This window comes from Cherax quadricarinatus, chromosome 57 (genome assembly GCF_038502225.1).
Source record: "Cherax quadricarinatus isolate ZL_2023a chromosome 57, ASM3850222v1, whole genome shotgun sequence".
In the NCBI taxonomy this organism is placed as follows: Eukaryota; Metazoa; Arthropoda; class Malacostraca; order Decapoda; family Parastacidae; genus Cherax; species Cherax quadricarinatus.
Window position 1 is genome coordinate 7,501,559 of NC_091348.1, and position 22,065 is coordinate 7,523,623.

General features: G+C 39.6%; 1 protein-coding gene across 6 annotated transcripts in view; it reads left to right on the forward strand.

Annotated features, from left to right (window-relative positions):
- The window catches only part of LOC128693383 (adenine DNA glycosylase-like), an 85,886-nt gene that overhangs the window by 58,514 nt on the left and 5,307 nt on the right, over positions 1 to 22,065 (forward strand). For 5 of the 6 annotated variants that reach the window (XM_070097324.1, XM_070097325.1, XM_070097327.1 and 2 more), the window contains 6 exons: positions 4,289 to 4,436; positions 6,928 to 6,973; positions 10,398 to 10,519; positions 11,124 to 11,301; positions 17,078 to 17,198; positions 17,381 to 17,419. In XM_070097324.1, the coding sequence (XP_069953425.1) occupies positions 4,289 to 4,436; positions 6,928 to 6,973; positions 10,398 to 10,519; positions 11,124 to 11,301; positions 17,078 to 17,198; positions 17,381 to 17,419 (654 nt within the window). The remainder of the gene's footprint in view (positions 1 to 4,288; positions 4,437 to 6,927; positions 6,974 to 10,397; positions 10,520 to 11,123; positions 11,302 to 17,077; positions 17,199 to 17,380; positions 17,420 to 22,065) is intronic. The other variant, XM_070097328.1, reaches the window with a different exon arrangement.

Below are 22,065 nucleotides of genomic sequence, written 5' to 3' on the forward strand. Positions count from 1 at the left end.
TTAGTCGCGCATGGCGGTGCCACTACCATCACCACTATCACCATCTATTGATGCCTGTGGTCTATCCATGCCAAGTGTAGCCACATCATCCTCACTATCACTATCTAAACCTAGTGTAGGGCCATGGGATGTACTCCAGGATGTACTCCGTCCCCTGGGCACAGCATAGGGTACACTACCCGAGTGCATGCGGTGGCGTACATACCGACGCTTCACTGGTGAATATGATTCCTCACTATCACTACTCGAATGATCATCAAGCGCAATAAAATCACAATCCACGTCACTATCATCATCATTACTGAAGTCAGAGGCCTGGCCACACGAAAATATTAGTTTTCTCTTGCGTTGAGGTACAACTGACTGTGGCTGATGAGTGCCCACACCAGAGGTAGAAGGTTGAGGATCGTCAGGGTTTTCTGCACTATTATCGATATCCTGGTCATTCCTTTCGGTCACTAACTGACCAAAGCCATAGAATTCGTCTTCATTTCCACTTCCATCAGTGCCAGAACTATCAGATAGGAAGAGGAGAGTCCCAATTTTTTGTGGAGTGAGAGCTGACTTGCGACGAGGCATGGTGAACAAGGGTAACTGAGCTGGCGTTCCCACAATGCTATGCGGGCGCCTAGATTTTTTGTTTATGGCGCACACCCACTACGCAGACCCGTTATCTCACATGTAGGCCTATGAGCGCTTTCGCGCTAAATTTGACGGCGCTAGAATTTTGGCGTAGATCTATGGTTTGGACACTCAACGTGAATCCGTAGATCTACGGGACGGACCCTGAAAAGGTTAAAAAGCAAAATACATACATAGTACACTCATTATTTACCTCAAAATATTTGTAGTCTTAATGTAGGGCAAAAGGTGAGTAACATTTACTCTGAGAAGTCAGGTGTGGAGCCCTCCTGGCCACCCCACCCACACATGCTATACTACGATGCTTAAAGCTCCCTAGAGCGATAAAATGCATATACAGTAGATGCATTACTTACCTTAAAATATTTGTAGTCTTAATGTAGGATGAGAGGTGAAAAGTATTTATTTGTAGAAAGTCGTGTGGGAGGTATGGCATCCTGCCTGGCCACTGGCACTTACACCTATTACAGCATTAAGCTGCCTAGAGCGATAAAATGCATATATAGTACACTCATTAATTACCTTAAAATATTTGTAGTCTTAATGTAGGGTGAGAGGTGAATTTTATTTGTATGAAGTCAGGTTAGGAAGTATGGGTAGCCAGGAAGGGCTGCCCTCACCACCCCACCCACACATAATGTAAACAAACCAGACGAACATGTCTGGTTTTGGTCACTTTACATTGTGTACAAGTTGTCTCCACGTTGATACAGTAGAATAAATAAAGAGAAACACTCCCATTCTCATGTAACACCATTTTTAGAAGAAATGATGCCCTGAGTGAAGGCATACGAAAGGAATAATTTTCTAGTTACCCTCAGTAATATTATAGTGTACACATTGTCTCTGATGTTGGACTACAAGTTGCCTGCCTACCACAAGTCCTACAGGTTGCCTGCCTACCATAAGTCCTACTGGTTGCCTGCCTACCACAAGTCCTACAAGTTGCATGGCTACCACAAGTCCTTCAAGTTGCCTGCCTACCACAAGTCCTACAAGCTGCCTAGCTACCACAAGCCCTACAAGTTGCCTAGCTACCACAAGTCCTACAAGTTGCCTAGCTTCCACAAGTCCTACAAGTTGCCTAGCTACCACAGGTCCTACAAGTCGCCTGGCTACCGCAAATCCTACAAGTCACCTGGCTACCACATCTCATATTTTTTTTTTTCAACAAGTCGGCCGTCTCCCACCGAGGCAGGGTGACCCAAAAAGAAAGAAAATCCCCAAAAAGAAAATACTTTCATCATCATTCAACACTTTCACCTCTCTCACACATAATCACTGTTTTTGCAGAGGCGCCCAGAATACAACAGTTAAGAAGTATATACATATAAAAAATACACAATATATTCCTCCAAACTGCCAATATCCCAAACCCCTCCTTTAGAGTGCAGGCATTGTACTTCCCATTTCCAGGACTCAAGTCCGGTTATATAAAATATTTATATATTTTTTTTTTTTCAACATGTCGGCCGTCTCCCACTGAGGCAGGGTGACCCAAAAAGAAAGAAAATCCCCAAAAAAGAAAATACTTTCATCATCATTCAACACTTTCACCTCACTCACACATAATCACTGTTTTTGCAGAGGTGCTCAAAACACAACAGTTTAGAAGCATATACGTATAAAGATACACAATATATCCCTCCTACTGTGGGGTGTATTTAGATGGATTTAGCAAAATGTCTATATTAACGTTTTATACAATATTTAATGCTCCTTAGTGATTATTATTGTGTTGTTGTTATTATTGTTAATATGGCATCTTCAAAACTAATAAATCACTCTTAGTGATTTTAATGTGTACCTGCATGCCAGCACAGTGTGTAAGTTTACTTAGGTACAGGTACACATACGTATAATTATTTATTTATTTTTTTTATTATCACACCGGCCGATTCCCACCAAGGCAGGGTGGCCCGAAAAAGAAAAACTTTCACCATCATTCACTCCATCACTGTCTTGCCAGAAGGGTGCTTTACACTACAGTTTTTAAACTGCAACATTAACACCCCTCCTTCAGAGTGCAGGCACTGTACTTCCCATCTCCAGGACTCAAGTCCGGCCTGCCGGTTTCCCTGAATCCCTTCATAAATGTTACTTTGCTCACACTCCAACAGCACGTCAAGTATTAAAAACCATTTGTCTCCATTCACTCCTATCAAACACGCATAATGTTGGTATGTAATCTGCCTGGGCTACATACCTACACCTACCTACATAGCTACACGATATTTAATGTGGCCCAGAGCCATATTATTACCATCGACATACCATGTTCACTGAGTTTAATCGTTTCAAACAATTACCTTTAGATGCCATCATAAACAAAGGGAAAAGTAATGAATAATTCAAGCCGAGAATTGTAAACAAAAGTGTTATGTATTAAGAGGAGTGACATAATGTTTTCCCTCCACCTGGCTACTACACCTCCATAGTATATAAACATAAAATGTTTATATGTTATGTAACGTGTTTCTTATATAATTTTGAAGAAAATATAATAGATGGGTTAATGAAAATGTCTATATTAACGTAAAATAAGACATTTAATGTGCCCAAGAGTGATTATCATTACATAATAGAGAGATGTGCTCATGGAGAATGTAAACACATCAGGTGGCCTGCGCCGTATTTGAAAGACCGCTTGCCATATAGAAAGTTTTGGTCATAATTTGAGCTCACCGTATCATTGGAATGTCATAAGGCGAAACGCTGAAAAGTGGGGCCCTACTGTACTTGTTTTACATGATGGTAGGATTGCTGGTGTCTTTTTTTCTGTCTCATAAACATGCAAAACTTCAGGTACGTCAGGTACTTCTACTTACACCTAGGTTACACTACACTTGCATGTACAAGCATACATATATATACACACACCCCTCTGAGTTTTCTTCTATTTTCTTAATAGTTCTTGTTTATTTCCTCTTATCTCCATGGGGAAGTGGAACAGAATTTTTTCCTCCATAAGTCATGCGTGTCATAAGGGGCAACTAACATGCCGGGAGCAAGGGGCTAGTAACCCCTTCTCCTGTATACATTACTAAAGTTAAAAAGATAAACTTTTGTTTTTCTTTTTGGGCCATCCTGCCTTGGTAGGATACGGCCGGTTTGTTGAAAGAAAAAAAGATCATGCTGTCAGTTTTTTATGTAGCTAGGAGGTTACACACTTATTTGAAGTAAATGGGAGGAGGGGTAAGGGTTGTCCCAGAAAGGGGTAAAGCAGGCTTTGAATGCTAGGGGCTTGAAAATTCATCAGACTTGTGTGAGTATGTTAGATAGGAGTGGAGGCGAGTAGCTTTTGTGATCTGACATCCTGTTGGAGTGTGAGCAAGGTAACATTTATGAAAGGATTCATGAGGTGGAAGGTACAGTGCCCGACTCTAAAAGAGGGTTGAGGATGTGATTCAGAGGGCCTTCTGAGCTATGAAGTTAGCATGCTTCTGGCAAGACAGCGATTGAATGATTGACGGTAGATATGTTTCCCCCTTTTTTTTTTAGGGGAAAGGGGTCATCCTACCTCAATGTAAGAGAGTTGGCATGTTTAAAAACAAGCATTCTTTTAGCTAAGATTTTCACACAGTTTAAGAACAGGAACTAAATTATGCAGGGAATACAATGGAATTATTATTATATTGTGTTTCAGACTCCTGCTTGTGGCTCTTGTCCACTCCGTCTTCACTGTGTTGCATATCAAAAAAGTGAGAACCAACAAGAGAAATCTTCCATTTCCAGTCATTTTAAGAAGTTCAGTGAGAAAGTAACATTATCGGAAATCAGTGACATTGAATGCTGTGAGTGCTAACTTAATGTTTCCTTCTGTAGCCTCTCATAAATGTCAAGTTCTTGCATTAATTACTTAGACAATAAGATTGTAATTTGTGAACTTAATGAGAAAGGTCAGAGTACTTATTTTAATGATCAGAGTGAATAAAGGAGGATAAATAAGGTTAAGTTACTTTTTTCTATCTTAATGGCCATCTCCCAAAAAAATAAGGTGATCCAAAAAAACAGAAACACATTCACCATCATTCATTCATTTGCTGTCATGGCAAAGGTGTGCTGACATCACAGCTTAGTGAGTGTTATCTCTATATTTTAAATTTGACACTGACTAAATGTTATTGGCACCACACACCAGAATGCATCCTAGGAAAACCTCTTCTGTGTAGATCAAGATTCATCCATCATGTGCTTGCTTTATTTACTCATCTCTGGAATAACTTTCCCTGGATTTTGATGATGAAGAAGTTATACATTTGATTAAAAATGGAATTAGAGAAGCAAAACTATATACTCTTTTAGTAAACAAAATAGGAATTAAACTTCTGTGTGGCATGGCAGTACTTTGATTTACAATACCATTAGAGTCAAACACAGTCAGATTTAACCCTTTGACTGTTTTGGTCGTATATATACGTCTTACGAGCCACCGTTTTTGACGTATATATACTCATAAATTCTAGCAGCTTCAAATCAAGCAGGAGAAAGCTGGTAGGCCTACATGTGAGAGAATGGGTCTGTGTGGTCAGTGTGCACCATATAAAAAAATCCTTTAATTAAAATGTCGACTTTGTGGTCTAATTTTGTATAGTATTTATGGTTGTATTCTCATTTTCTTGGTCTCATTTGATAGAATGGAAAACATATTATAGAAATAGAGGTGATTTTGATTGGTTTTACTATGAAAAGAACCTTGAAATGGAGCTCAAAGTAGGGGAAATGTTTGATTTTTGACGATGTTCAAAAGTAAACAGATGATGTCATTTTCCAATAAATGTCCAAGTAGCCATTCTAAATATGCAGTCATGAATGGGTTGACATTATTTGTACAGTTATTACAATATTGCAGTAGTCTGCATAACAATAAATCTTCTATTTTTTGTTTGAATAAAAATTCAAAATGGAAAGCAAGAGATGAACAATGAACTGATGAACAAAGAAAATGTTATTTTAGAGCCAGGAATGTCTGCATTGTTCATTCTGGACCCTATTTCGAAATTGTCATATTTTTTAATTTTCGTGAAATTGGCCAAATTGCAAATTTCTGACCACGTTATTGGGTAGTTGAAATCAGTAAATAGGCAGTTTCTTGTACTCATTCGATAGAAAAAAAATGGACTTCTAAAGAAATAGCTATGAGTTTGGTCAAATGGAGCAATGGAATTAGCCAAAAATAGGGCTTAAAGTGGGTGAAATTGATGATTCATAAATATCGCCGAGGTCGCTAACTTTGCAAGAGCGTAATTCCTTCAGCTTTCCATCAAATTTCATTCTTTTGGTGTCATTACAATCTCTTTCATTTCATAAGAATTTTTTTTTTTTTTTTTTTTTTTTTTTTTTTTTTTTTTTTTTTTTTTTTTTTTTTTTTTTTGGGACACCAGGAGACACCTCAGGATTTGGGGTTGCAACAATCAAAGGGTTAATTGAAGTTCTCTTTATTTTATAAAAATTAAACCTGGCTTTTTTTAACACCAGCCATCTCCCACTGAGGCAGGGTGACCTTAAAAAAACAAGTTTTTCTTTTTATATGTAGTAATTTTTATAGGAGAAGGGGTTACTAGCCCCTTGCTCCCTTAAACTATTATTTTATCAAACACTAAATTGTATGGGTCATACAGGGAGGGAGGGGGTGTGTGTGATAGGGGTTAAAGAAATGACAGGATTTACCATATTTTGCGGCTTATGAGACTTGTTTTAGTTTCAATGGCTCGGCATCGGACATAACTGGGAGAGCTACAGCCCACCCCACACCCCAAACTTATAGCTCCCGTCACTGACCTTTAGTTTATAGGACGCAAAGTGGTTTTTGGAGACATTTTATGGAAAAAAAATGCATCTAATGAGCCATGAAATATGGTATATATGTGTTATTGTTCAGTATAATTTTTTTTTAATTTATTATTTCATCTACATGTTTATTGAGATTTTAATGTTTCCTGTGTCTACCCCTCTGTGCTTCTATTTTAATTATATCATGTAAAATTTAATATTTTCTTTTAAAATTTTGTATAGTTGTACCTTGCCTGGGTTGTACCATGCTTATCCAAATGAAACATCCATTAAAAATTTTGATTTTGGAAAATAAATCATAAATAGTCTTATGGCTTCTTCTGTTGCATAAAATGTTTGTGTTATAAAAATATACCTTGTATTTACCAGCATGTATGAGGTTGAATTTTACTTGTAGGATATTGTTAAAGATAGCATTTTAGTTTAATTTAAGGGTACTAATAAACTTTTATATCTCAAGTTGAAATAACTCTCCATTTGTTTCTACTGCAGTGGCTGATTGTGATCTGTGCCTGCGAAAGGAGGACTGGGATGTGAGGTGAGAAAGTAGCTTTTTTCTTATGTTACTTTTAAATATTTATGTTTACAGCTTATTTAAAAAAAATCTTGTTTGTTGAATTTTTATTTTCTCTTAAAGATCAAAAATTCTTTATTTCAGCACAATACAATGTTTGTACAACGATGGGCAACATTGAGGTGTGTATGCAGAAAGTCCTTATTATTCACATTTTCCTCATCTTTTATAGAGTGGTTTTTCGGTGTATGTAAGCCTTAAGATGTATTATATATGTAGGATATCCAAAAGAGAGAGGGAGGGGGTAAAGGAGGTTTTTGGGGTTGAGGAGGCTTGGACATCCAGCAAGCATGCATGAGCACGTTAGATAGGAGGGAATGGAGATGAATGGTTTTTGGAACCTGATGAGCTGTTGGAGTGTGAGCAGGGTAATATTTTGTGAAGGGATTTGGGGAAACAGGTTAGCTGAACTTGGAAGTACTTCCCACTTCCCCTGGAAGTGGGAAGTACAATGCCTGCACTTTAAAGGAGGGGTTTGGGATATTGGCAGTTTGGAGGGACATGTAAACTGTTGTATCTGAGTGCCTCTGCAAAGACAGTGATTATGTATGAGTGATGTTGAAAGTGTTGAATGATGGAAGTTTTCTCTTTCTTTTTGGATTTTTCTTTCTTTTTGGGTCACCCTGCCTTGGTGGGAGATGGCCGACATGTTAAAAAAATCCAAAAGAGAAGAGAAAAAGTTTGTAATAATATAACTGCATTACGCAAATAAACCACACAGAGGAGAGAGAAGCTTATGGTGATGTTTCTGTCCTACTTGGACCATTTATAAGTCACACTAACATTAGTTAGTATTCTTTTTTTTATTAACACATCGGCCGATTCCCACCAAGGCAGGGTGGCCCAAAACAGAAAAACTTTCATCATTCACTCCCTCACTGTCTTGCCAGAGGGGTGCTTTACACTACAGTTATAAAACTGCAACATTAACACTCCTTCAGAGTGTAGACACTGTACTTCCCATCTCCAGGACTCAAGTCTGGCCTGCCGGTTTCCCTGAATCCCTTCATAAATGTTACTTTGCTCACTCTCCAACAGCACGTCAAGTATTAAAAACCATTTGTCTCGATTCACTCCTATCAAATACGCTCGCACACGCTTGCTGGAAGTCCAAGCCGCTTGCACACAAACCCTTCTTTACCCCCTCCCTCCAACCCTTCCTAGGCCAACCCCTACCCCACCTTCCCTCTTGAAGTCATTCTGTTTTATTCCATTCTCTCTTCATGTCCAAACCATCTCAACAACCCCTCCTCAGCCCTCTGGATAATAGTTTTGGTAATCCCACACCTCCTAATTTCCAAACTACGAATTCTCTGCATTATGTTCACACCACACATTGCCCTCAGACATGACATCACTGCCTCCAGCCTTCTCCTCATTGCAACATTCATCACCCTTGCTTGACACCCATGCAAGAGTGTTACTACAACTATACTCTCATACATTCCCCTCTTTGCTTCCACGGACAAAGTTCTTTGTCTCCACAGACTCCTAAGTGCACCACTCACCCTTTTCCCCTCATCAGTTCTATGATTCACCTCATCCTTCATAGACCCATCTGCTGACACATCGACTCCTAAATATCTGAATACATTCACCTCCTCCATACTCTTTCCCTCCAATCTGATATCCAATCTTTCGTCACCTAATCTTTTTGTTATACTCATAACCTTACTCTTTCCTATATTCACTTTCAATTTTCTTCTTTTACATACCCTACCAAATTCATCCACCAACCTCTCCAACTTCTCTTCAGAATCTCCCAAAAGCACAGTGTCATCAGCAAAGAGCAACTGTGACAACTCCCACTTTGTGTTTGATTCTTAATCTTTTAATTCCACACATCTTGCCAAGACCCTCGCATTCACTTCTCTTACAACCCCATCTATAAATATATTGAACAACCACGGTGACATCACACATCCTTGTCTAAGGCCTACTTTTACTGGGAAATAATCTCCCTCTCTCCTACATACTCTAACTTGAGACTCACTGTCCTCGTAAAAACTCTTCACTGCTTTCAGTAACCTACCTTCTATACCATACACCCGCAGCATCTGACTTGTAAATGGTCCGAGTCAGACCAAAAATCTAAAATCTAAAACTTATAAAATCACCCCTGAACTTTTTAACCATTGATGGGTAACTGGGCATCATATCACTTGTAATAGTACTTGGTAGTACAGATTCTGCTCTGTCAAGGATGGGTGGAAGGGAATGCTACAGTTCAGAAGGTCATTTGAAATTGTGATATCCAAAAACTTCTGGCAAGACAGTTATTTATTGAGTGATGGTGAATATGCTTCCTTCTTTCAATCATCTTGCCTTTGTAAGAAGTGGCTGAGTTGGTAAAATTAGATGTTAAAGTTAGAATGACAAACGCTTGCCAAATTAAGTAAAACAAGACACTAAGCAAAGACCATAACACTGTATCTACCTCATGTGCTAGGAAAATGATAGGATGGATAATGAGACCCTTCAAAACTAGGGACGCCAAGCCCATGATGATTCTCTTCAAATCGCTTGTGCTCTTTAGGCTGGAATACTGCTGTACACTAATGGCCCCCTTCAGGGCTGGCAGCATTGCAGACCTGGAGAGTGTACGAAGAACTTTCACGGCACGTAAGTACGATAAGGCACCTAAACTACTGGGAATGGTTGAAGGTCCTTGATCTGTATTCCCTCGAACACAGGCGAGAGAGATACGTGATAATATACACTTGGAAGGTCCTGGAGGGATTGGCACCAAACCTCCACACGAAAATCACTCCCTATGAAAGCAAAAGACTTGGCAGGAGATGTAACATTCCCCTGATGAAAAGCAGGGGCTCCAATAGTACATTGAGAGACAACACATGAAGTGTCCGGGGCCCAAGACTGTTCAGTTGCCTCCCAGCATACCTAAGGGGGATTACCAGTAGACCCCTGGCTGTCTTCAAGAAGGCACTGGACAGGCACCTAAAGTCAGTACCTGACCAACCGGGTTGTGGTTCGTACGTCAGCTTGCATGCAGCCAGCAGTAACAGCTTGGTTGGTCAGACCCTGATCCACCATGAGGCCTGGTCTCAGACCAGGCTGTGGGAGCATTGACCCCCAAAACCCTCTTCAGGTAAATTCCAGGTAAGGTGAGCCTTTCAGAGAATTGTTGCCTACAAAAGGCTTTCTTTGGTAAGTAACTTTGTTGTATTCCTGAAGTGATGCTCTGCTTTTGGGTTGGGTGAGTAGGTAGTTTGAAAGTTGCTTGTGTAGTTAGGTATGTAAGTATTTCCCATTCTGAATGGGAAGATTTCAGTAACAAATCTCTGTGTGGCTGAGAAAACAGTTTATCTGGTGTAAAAGTGTTAAACAGAATTTTTTGACAGTGCCTTCACTATGAAAATATTTGCAGCCTTGGTGTTCAGAATTATCCCCGCAAGGCTCAGAAAACTCAGTCAAGACAGGAATCATCAGCTGTGATAATTCTGCGAAATAAAATTGACAAAATGCTCTTGGTTCAGCGACCCAGAACAGGTATGACACTCGGATTTTAATTTTGTCACTTTTCTGCAATTAAACACAAGTACAGACAGTGTCCTAAGCAAGGTTATGCCTTAACAGGCAGAGCTTGGGAGGGAGTTCTAAATATCCCGGTGGCCCTGATTAAATCTACCTGATAAAATTATTAGGTTAAATTCTGTTAAAATGCTGGTAAAACCTGTTAAAACTCTCTTATTCCTGGACATTTCATTGTACACCAATATTAATTTGTAAATTAATTAATTTATGTTTTATACCCTTTTAAACACACCAGCCATCTTCCACCAAGGCAGGGTGACCTAAAAAAAGAAAAGCAAAAGTGTTTCTTTTTATGTTTAGAAATTTATACAGGACATTAGTTTATTTATTTTATACATTTTAAAAAACCCTTGATTATGCAGGGCATTTTGGGCAGACAAAAACTAGAACATGAAGCTACTTGACTATGTATAGTTAAATGGAAATTATTTTAACGACATATTTAATATTATTTTATAACACTGAGGTAGGGTGACCCGAAAAAAAAGAAGCATTTTCTTCATCAGTCTCATCATTATACCATTGTTACTACTGAGAAGCACTTCATTTATATTTACAGGTTTGTTAGCCAATTTATGGGAGTTTCCTAGCATAGCCTTGTCAGAAAATGGTGCTCAAGACAAAGATGTGACTGAGGAACTAGTGAGCCAGTTTTCTCTACCACACACTGCTGCTTCTTCGAGAACTTTTGTTTCTGATGTTATCCATATTTTCTCACATATTAGGCAGACATACAAGTAAGAAAATGTTTTCTCATAGATGTTCAAAACTGCATAAGAAAGCCGCTTAATAGTCTGTCTAACTCTTAAGCAGTTTTTGCATACTAGTGACTTTCTTTTGTGCCTACCAATATTTTTTTTACACGCAAACTGCATTATTTTTCTACCACAATAAGAAATAAAAATTTGAATTTGAATGCTGTTCACATTCTACAACCAACTAACAATTTAGAGAGAAAACTTTAAATGTCATTTTAACCCCATACTTGGCAGGTTGTTCTCAGCCATCTCAACTCGTATGTGTCTTATCTATTACTTAAAGCTACCTGTACTATTGAATATCCTACTCAGCTGTTCCCACTCATATTTATCATATCTATGTGTTTTTATAGGTAGTAGGTTGGTAGACAGCAGCCATCCAGGGGGTACTACCGTCCTGCTAAGTGAGTGTGAAACGAAAGCCTGTACAGTGGAACCTCAAAAATCAAACGTATCATATATCGAATGTTTTGAAAATAGGATCATTTTTTTGGACAAACTGTGTCCCTATTATCGAACGCACCCCTATTTTCGGACCGCCGGGTACGGGACCTGTCTGCCGCCCACTCTGTCCGCGTCCCCGCGCAGGCGCCGTGAGCAGTCTAGCTTTGTTTATGCTTGAGTGGACACTAACCTGCACTCTCATTCATGCATTTTACGATTATTTCATTGTGTTTAGTGCTTGTGGGACTGTGAAATAAGCTGCCATGGGCCCAAAGAAACTTGCTAGTGGTACCCCTGTGGTAAAGAAAGTGAGAAACACCATAGATGTGAAGAAGGAAATAATACAGAAGTATGAGAGTGGTGTGAGACTTGTTGAGCTTGCCAGGATGTATGGGAAAAACAAGTCGACCATTGGTTCTATCCTGTCAAAGAAAGAACAAATCAAGGAAGCTAATGTTGCGAAAGGTGTTAATATAGGGAGTGGATGAGGCGCCTTCTTCAAAGATTAAGGAGATTTGTGCCAAGTGGAATGATGTCCAAATGTTTGTGCAGAAGTACCACCCTGAGCAAGCTGAAACAAGCCATCTTTGCAACAAGTTCAGTGACAGAACCATGTCCCATTTTAGGGAAATGTTAAAGAGGCACCAGAAACAGAGGACTGTTTACAGTTATTTTGTGAGACAGGGGTCCGGTGACTCTCAAGCTGGTCCTAGTGGCATTAAAAGACAGAGAAGGGAAGTAACCCCAGAGAGGGCTTTACCTGAAGTCCTCATGGAGAGGGATTCTCCTTCCAAACACTAACCCCAACTCCCTCTCTCCTCCTCCCTATCTTCCAGATGCCATCACCAATCTTCAATAAAGGTAAGTAAAAATGTTATTTTATATGTATTACTATACATAATTAAAAACAATAGTATTTGTTGTATGTAAAACTTTAATTAATCTCTATAAAATGTATTTTTTGTGTGAATATTTTTGGGTTTCTGGAATGGATTAATTGTATTTCCATTATTTCTTATGGGAAATATTGCTTCGAATTTCAGACTTTTCGAATTTAGAACTAGCTCCTGGAACGGATTAAGTTTGATTTTTGAGGTTCCACTGTAATTGTTTTACATGATGGTAGGATTGCTGGTGTCTTTTGTCTGTCTCATAAATATGCAAGATTACAGGTACGTCTTGCTACTTCTACCTACACTTAGGTCACATTACACATACATGTACATGTTTATTTATACACACTCAACTGAGTTTTCTTTGATTTTATTCTTAATAGTTCTTGACCTTATTACTTTTCCTTTTATATCCATGGGGAAGTGGAATAAGAATCTTTCCTCCGTAAGCCATGCGTGTTGTAAAAGTCAGCTAAAATGCCGGGAACAATGGGCTAGTAACCCCTTTTCCTGTAATAAATTATTAAAAAGAATAAGAAGAGGAAAATTGTCAAAGTGGGAAGTCTGAATGTGTGTGGATGTTGTGCAAATGATAATAAAGAGATTATTGTGGATGTTATGAATGAGAAGCTAGATGTCCTGGCTTTAAGTGAAACAAAGCTGAAGGGGGTGGGAGAATTTCAGTGGAGAGGAATAAATGGGATTAGGTCAGGGGTTTCAAATAGAGTTAGAGCTAAAGGAGCAGCAATAATGTTGAAGGATAAGTTACGGCAGGAAAAAGGGACTACAAATGTATTAATTCAAGGATTATGTGGAGTAAAATAAAGGTTGGATGTGAAAAGTGGGTTATAGTAAGCATATATACACCTGGAGAAGAGAGAAATGTAGAGGAGAGAGAGAGATTTTGGGAAATGTTGAGTGAATGCATGGGGAGTTTTGAACCAAGTGTGAGAGTAATGGTGGTTGGGGATTTCAGTGCTAAAGTGGGCAAAAATGTTGTAGAGGGAGCAGTAGTAGGTAAATTTGGGGTGCCAGGGGTAAATGAAAATGGGGAGCCTTTAATTGAGCTATGTGTGAAAGAGGTTTGGTAATAAGTAATACATATTTTATGAAGAAGAGGATAAATATACAAGGTATGATATAGCACGTAATGAGAGTAGTTTCTTAGATTATGTATTGGTGGATAAAAGGTTGATGGGTAGGCTCCAGGATGTACACGTTTATAGAGGGGCAACTGATATATCGGATCATTATTTAGTTGTAGCTACAGTTAGACTAAGAGGTAGATGGGAAAAGAGGAAAATGGCAACAACAAGCAAGAGGGAGGTGAAAGTGTATAAACTAAGGGAGGAGGAAGTTCGGGTGAGATACAAGCAACTATTGGCAAAAAGGTGGGCTGGTGCAAGTATGAGTAGTGGGGGGGTTGAAGAGGGTTGGAATAGTTTTAAAAATGCAATATTAGAATGTGGGGCAGAAGTTTGTGGTTATAGGAGAGTGGGTGCAGGAGGAATGAGGAGTGATTGGTGGAATGATGAAGTAAAGGGCGTGATAAAAGAGAAAAAGTTAGCTTATGAGAGGTTTTTACACAGTAAAAGTGTTATAAGAAGAGTAGAGTATATGGAGAGTAAAAGAAAGGTGAAGAGAGTGGTGAGAGAGTGCAAAAGGAGAGCAGATGATAGAGTGGGAGAGGCACTGTCAAGAAATTTTAATGAAAATAAGAAAAAATTTTGGAGTGAGTTAAACAAGTTAAGAAAGACTAGAGAACGAATGGATTTGTCAGTTAAAAACAGAGTAAGGGAGTTAGTAGATGGGGAGATGGAGGTTTTGGGTAGATGGCGAGAATATTTTGAGGACATTTTAAATGTTGACGAAGAAAAGGAAGCGGTAATTTCATGCACTGGCCAAGGAGGTATACCATCTTTTAGGAGTGAAGAAGAACAGGATGTGAGTGTGGGGGAGGTGCATGAGGCATTACATAGAATGAAAGGGGATAAAGCAGCTGGAACTGATGGGATCATGACAGAAATGTTAAAAGCAGGGAGGGATATAGTGTTGGAGTGGCTGATACTTTTGTTTAATAAATGTATGAAAGAGGGGAAGGTACCTAGGGATTGGCAGAGAGCATGTATAGTCCCTTTATATAAAGGGAAGGGGGACAAAAGAGATGGTAAAAATTATAGAGGAATAAGTTTACTGAGTATACCAGGAAAAGTGTACGGTAGGGTTATAATTGAAAGAATTAGAGGTAAGACAGAACGTAGGATTGCGTACGAGGAAGGAGGTTTCAGAGTGGGTAGGGGATGTGTAGATCAAGTGTTTACATTGAGGCATATATGTGAACAGTATTTAGATAAAGGTAGGGAAGTTTTTATTGCATTTATGGATTTAGAAAAGGCATATGATAGAGTGGATAGGGGATCAATGTGGCAGATGTTGCAAGTACAGTGGAGCCCCGCATAACGATCACCTCCCAATGCGACCAATTATGTAAGTGTATTTATATAAGTGCGTTTGTACGTGTATGTTTGGGGGTCTGAAATGGACTAATCTACTTCACAATATTCCTTATGGGAACAAATTCAGTCAGTACTGGCACCTGAACATACTTCTGGAATGAAAAAATATCGTTAACCGGGGGTCAACTGTATATGGAATGGGTGGTAAGTTACTAAATGCTGTGAAGAGTTTTCATGAGGATAGTGAGGCTCAGGTTAGGGTGTGTAGAAGAGAGGGAGACTACTTCCCAGTAAAAGTAGGTCTTAGACAGGGATGTGTAATGTCACCATGGTTGTTTAATATATTTATAGATGGGGTTGTAAAAGAAATAAATGCTAGGGTGTTCGGGAGAGGGGTGGGATTAAATTATGGGGAATCAAATACAAAATGGTAATTGACACAGTTGCATTTTGCTGATGTTACTGTGCTTATGGGAGATTCTAAACAAAAATTGCAAAGGTTAGTGGATGAGTTTGTGAGTGTGTGTAAAGGTAGAAAGTTGAAAGTGAACATAGAAAAGAGTAAGGTGATGAGGGTATCAAATGATTTAGATAAAGAAAAATTGGATATCAAATTGGGGAGGAGGAGTATGGAAGAAGTGAATGTTTTCAGATACTTGGGAGTTGACGTGTCAGTGGATGGATTTATGAAGGATGAGGTTAATCATAGAATTGATGAGGGAAAAAAAGGTGAATGGTGCGTTGAGGTATATTTGGAGACAAAAAACGTTATCTATGGAGGCAAAGAAGGGAATGTATGAAAGTATAGTAGTACCAACACTCTTATATGGGTGTGAAGCTTGGGTTGTAAATGCTGCAGCGAGGAGGCAGTTAGAGGCAGTGGAGATGTCCTGTCTACGGGCAATGTGTGGTGTAAATATTATGCAGAAAATTTGGATTGTGGAAATTAGGAGAAGGTGTGGAGTTAATAAAAGTATTAGTCAGAGGGCTGAAGAGGGGTTGTTGAGGTGGTTTGGTCATTTAGAGAGAGTGGATCAAAGTAGAATGACATGGAGAGCGTATAAATCTGTAGGGAAAGGAAGGTGGGGTAGGGGTCGTCCTCGAAAACGTTGGAGGGAGGGGGTAAAGGAGGTTTTGTGGGCGAGGGGTTTGGACTTCCAGCAAGCGTGCGTGAGCGTGTTAGATAGGAGTAAATGGAGACGAATGGTATTTGGGACCTGACGATCTGTTGGAGTGTGAGCAGGGTAATATTTAGTGAAGGGATTCAGGGAAACCAGTTATTTTTATATAGCCAGACTTGAGTCCTGGAAATGGGAAGTACAATGCCTGCACTCTAAAGGAGGAGTTTGGGATATTGGCAGTTTGGAGGGATAATGTTGTGTATCTTTATAGGTATATGCTTCTAAGCTGTTGTGTTCTGAGCACCTCTGCAAAAACAGTGATTATGTGTGGGTGAGGTGAAAATATCTGAAAATATCTGAAAACATTCACTTCTTCCATACTACTCCTCCCCAATTTGATATCCAATTTTTCTTTATTTAAATCATTGATACCCTCATCACCTTACTCTTTTCTATGTTCACTTTCAACTTTCTACCTTTACACACACTCCCAAATTCATCCACTAACCTTTGCAGTTTTTGCTTAGAATCTCCCATAAGCACAGTATCATCAGCAAAAAGTAACTGTGTCACTTCCCATTTTGTATTTGATTCCTCATAATTTAATCCCACCCCTCTCCCAAACACCCTAGCATTTACTACTTTTACAACCCCATCTATAAATATATTAAACAACCATGGTGGCATTACACATCCCTGTCTAACACCTACTTTTACTGGGAAGTAGTCTCCCTCTCTTCTACACACCTTAACCTGAGTCTCACTATCTAAATACTGTACTGTAATAAACAGTGAATTAATTTAGTGTCCAATGAGTTGTAATTTTTTCTTCTTTACATAGGGTCTTTCTGATCTCACTGAGTGGCGAGAAAAAGTTGACTTGGCCATCAAGATATCAAGGAGGTCAGTGGATGACTAAAGAAGAATTCCTTGCCTCTGCTACATCAACTGCCATGAAAAAGGTGCTTTTTCTGTCATTTTATTTTTAAAAAATGTAGAAACAGCACCATATTTTATTTCAAAAGCTCTGAGTTACAGTCATATATAAAATTATTCAGGAGTGTCCTGGACATATATAATAATAATATTTTAAATTTTCGTAGTAGGCAAGCCTGAATGAAAATATTTTATTCTTCTTGTGCAGGTCTTCAAATCCATGGAAATCTCAGAACAAAAGTGTACGGTGAGTTTATGATAAATGTTTAGCTAGGTTGACTTTCTAGTAGACAAGGAAAAAAGTTTAAATTCAATAAATATAACATGTACTATAAAACTTTTTTTAACACAATGGCCATCTTCCACTGAGGTAGGATGACAATAAAATGAAGCACATAACTATCACTCATTCAATAGCTGTCTTTTAAGAAGTACACAGACATCACAGTTCAAATGACCCTTGATCTGAACTGCAGCATCTGCACACCTTCAGAGTACAGGCACTCTACTTCTCTCCTCCAGGATTCAAGTTGTTAGTTTTCTTTAGCCTATTCATAAATGTTACCTTGCTCACACTCCAACAATATATTAACCATAAAATTTCTCAACTCACTCCAATCTAATGTACTCAGAAAAGCCTGCCAGATGCTCAAGCCCCTAGCACTCAAAACCCCCTGTACCCCATCTCTCCAATCCTTCTTGAGACAGCCTATTGATCATCCTATACTGCTTCATCCTCTAAATGACCAAACTACCTCAACAACTCAGCCCTCTGTATTATACCTTTGGTAACCTCTCTCTGTAATATTTGAGTCCTGGAGGTGGGAAATACAATGCCTGCACTAGAGGGATTTGGGATATTGGTTGTTTGGAGACATCTAAACTGTCATATATGGGCACCTCTGCTAAGACAGTGATCATGTGTGAGTGATGGTGAATGTGTTTCCTTTTTTGGATCACCCTGCATCGGAGGGAGACGGCCGGAGTGTTGAAAAAAAAAATTGCTCTCGAACATGACATCTTCACTGCCTTCAGTCTCCTCCTCAGTGTAAAATTTAAACCCATTCCTCACACCCAAATAAAAATATTGGTGCCATTATAGTCTATTTTTTTTTTTTTTCCAACAAGTCGGCCGTCTCCCACCGAGGCAGGGTGACCCAAAAAAGAAAGAAAATCCCCAAAAAGAAAATACATTCATCATCATTCAACACTTTCACCACACTCACACATTATCACTGCTTTTGCAGAGGTGCTCAGAATACAACAGTTTAGAAGCATATACGTATAAAGATACACAACATATCCCTCCAAACTGCCAATATCCCAAACCCCTCCTTTAGAGTGCAGGCATTGTACTTCCCATTTCCAGAACTCAAGTCCGATTATATAAAATAACCGGTTTCCCTGAATCCCTTCACTAAATATTACCCTGCTCACACTCCAACAGATCGTCAGGTCCCATATACCATTTGTCTCCATTCACTCCTATCTAACACGCTCACGCACGCTTGCTGGAACTCCAAACCCCTCGCCCACAACACCTCCTTTACCCCCTCCCTCCAACCTTTTCGAGGACGACCCCTACCCCACCTTCCTTCCCCTACAGATTTATACGCTCTCCATGTCATTCTACTTTGATCCATTCTCTCTAAATGACCAAACCACCTCAACAAACCCTCTTCAGCCCTCTTAACTAATACTTTTATAAACTCCACACCTTCTCCTAATTTCCACACTCCAAATTTTCTGCATAATATTTACCCCACACATTGCTCTTAGACAGGACATCTCCACTGCCTCCAACTGCCTCCTTGCTGCAGCATTTACAACCCAAGCTTCACACCCATATAAGAGTGTTGGTACTTATAGGTGGTTATAGGAGGGTGGGTGCAGGAGGAAAGAGGAGTGATTGGTGGAATGATGAAGTAAAGTGTGAGAAAATAGAGAAAGGTAGCTTATGAAAGGTTTTTACAAAGCAGAAGTGTTATAAGAAGAGTAGAGTATATGGAGAGTAAAAGAAAGGTGAAGAGAGTGATGAGAGAGTGCAAAAGGAGAGTGGATGATAGAGTGGGAGAGGCACTGTCAAGAAATTTTAATGAAAATAAGAAAAATTTTTGGAGTGAGTTAAACAAGTTAAGAAAGCCTAGAGAACGAATGGATTTGTCAGTTAAAAACAGAGTAGGGGAGTTAGTAGATGAGGAGATGGAGGTATTGGGTAGATGGCGAGAATATTTTGAGGAGCTTTTAAATGTCGATGAAGAAAGGGAGGTGGTAATTTCATGCACAGGCCAGGGAGGTATACCATCTTTTAGGAGTGAAGAAGATCAGGATGTGAGTGTGGGGGAGGTGCGTGAGGCATTATGTAGAATGAAAGGGGTAAAGCAGCTGGAGCTGTTGGGATCATGACAGAAGTGTTAAAAGCAGGGGGGGATATAGCGTTGGAGTGGTTGGCATTTTTGTTTAATAAATATATGAAAGAGGGGAAGGTACCTAGGGATTGGCAGAGAGTGTGTATAGTCCCTTTATATAAATGGAAGGGGGACAAAAGAGATTCTAAAAATTTTTTTTTTTTTTTTTTTTTATTATCACACTGGCCGATTCCCACCAAGGCAGGGTGGCCCGAAAAAGAAAAACTTTCACCATCATTCACTCCATCACTGTCTTGCCAGAAGGGTGCTTTACACTACAGTTTTTAAACTGCAACATTAACACCCCTCCTTCAGAGTGCAGGCACTGTACTTCCCATCTCCAGGACTCAAGTCCGGCCTGCCGGTTTCCCTGAATCCCTTCATAAATGTTACTTTGCTCACACTCCAACAGCACGTCAAGTATTAAAAACCATTTGTCTCCATTCACTCCTATCAAACACGCTCATGCATGCCTCCTGGAAGTCCAAGCCCCTCGCACACAAAACCTCCTTTACCCCCTCCCTCCAACCTTTCCTAGGCCGACCCCTACCCCGCCTTCCTTCCACTACAGACTGATACACTCTTGAAGTCATTCTGTTTCGCTCCATTCTCTCTACATGTCCGAACCACCTCAACAACCCTTCCTCAGCCCTCTGGACAACAGAGGGCTGAGGAATAAGTTTACTGAATATACCAGGAAAAGTGTATGGTAGGGTTATTATTGAAAGAATTAGAGGTAAGACAGAATGTAGAAATGCGGATGAGCAAGGAGGTTTTAGAGTGGGTAGAGGATACGTGGATCAAGTATTTACATTGAAGCATATATGTGAACAGTATTTAGATAAAGGTAGGGAAGTTTTTATTGCATTTATTGATTTAGAAAAGGCATATGATAGCGTGGATAGGGAATCGATGTGGCAGATGTTGCAAGTATATGGAATAGGTGGTAAGTTACTAAATGCTGTAAAGAGTTGTTATGAGGATAGTGAGGCTCAGGTTAGGGTGTGTAGAAGAGAGGGAGAATACTTCCCAGTAAAAGTAGGTCTTAGACAGGGATGTGTAATGTCACCATGGTTGTTTAATATATTTATAGATGGAGTCATAAAAGAAGTAAATGCTAGGGTGTTAGGGAGAGGGGTGGGATTAAATTATGGGGAATCAAATACAGAATGGGAAGTGACAGTTACTTTTTTGCTGATGATACTGTGCTTATGGGAGATTCTAAAGAAAAACTGCGAAGGTTAGTGGACGAATTTGGGAGTGTGTGTAAAGGTAGAAAGTTGAAAGTGATCATAGAAAAGAGTAAGGTGATGAGGGTATCAATTGATTTAGATAAAGAAAAATTGGATATCAAATTGGGGAGGAGGAGTATGGAAAAAGTGAAAGTTTTCAGATATTTGGGAGTTGACGTGTAAGTGGATGGATTTATGAAGGATGAGGTTAATCATAGAATTGATGAAGGAAAAAAGGTGAGTGGTGCATTGAGGTATATGTGGAGACGAAAAATGTTATCTATGGAGGCAAAGAAGGGAATGTATGAAAGTATAGTAATACCAACACTCTTATATGGGTGTGAAGCTTGGGTTGTAAATGCTGCAGCGAGGAGGCAGTTAGAGGCAGTGGAGATGCCCTGTCTACGGGCAATGTGTGGTGTAAATATTATGCAGAAAATTCGGAGTGTGGAAATTATGAGAAGGTGTGGAGTTAATAAAAGTATTAGTCAGAGGGCTGAAGAGAGGCTGTTGAGGTGGTTTCGTCGTTTAGAGAGAATGGATCAAAGTAGAATGACATGGAGAGCATATAAATCTGTAGGGGAAGGAAGGAGGGGTAGGGGTCGTCCTCAGAAAGGTTGGAAGGAGGGGGTAAAGGAAGTTTTGTGGGCAAGGGGCTTGGACTTCCAGGAAGCGTAAGCGTGTTAGATAGGAGTGAATGGAGACAAATGGTATTAGGGACCTGACGAGCTGTTGGAGTGTGAGCAGGGTAATATTTAGTGAAGGGATTCAGGGAAACCGGTTATTTTATATAGCCAGTCTTGAGTCCTAGAAATGGGAAGTACAATGCCTGCACTTTAAAGGAGGGGTTTAGGGTATTGGCAGTTTGGCGGGATATGTTGTGTATCTTTATACGTATATGCTTCTAAACTGTTGTATTCTGAGCACCTCTGCAAAAACAGCGATGTGCGAGTGAGGTGAAAGTGTTGAATGATGATGAAAGTATTTTCTTTTTGGGGATTTTCTTTCTTTTTGGGTCACCCTGCCTTGGTGGGAGACGGCCGACTTGTTAAAAAAAAGAAAAATTTGGTTAGCTGGATGTGAGTCCTGGAGGTGGGAAGTACAATGCCTGCACTCCGAAAAAGGCGTGGAGATATTTACAGTTTTCAGAGGCATCTGAACTGTTGTATCATCACGCCGCTGGCAAGACAGTGATAGAGTGAATGATGGTGAAAATGTTTCATTTTTGGGTCACCCTGCCTTGGTGGGAGATG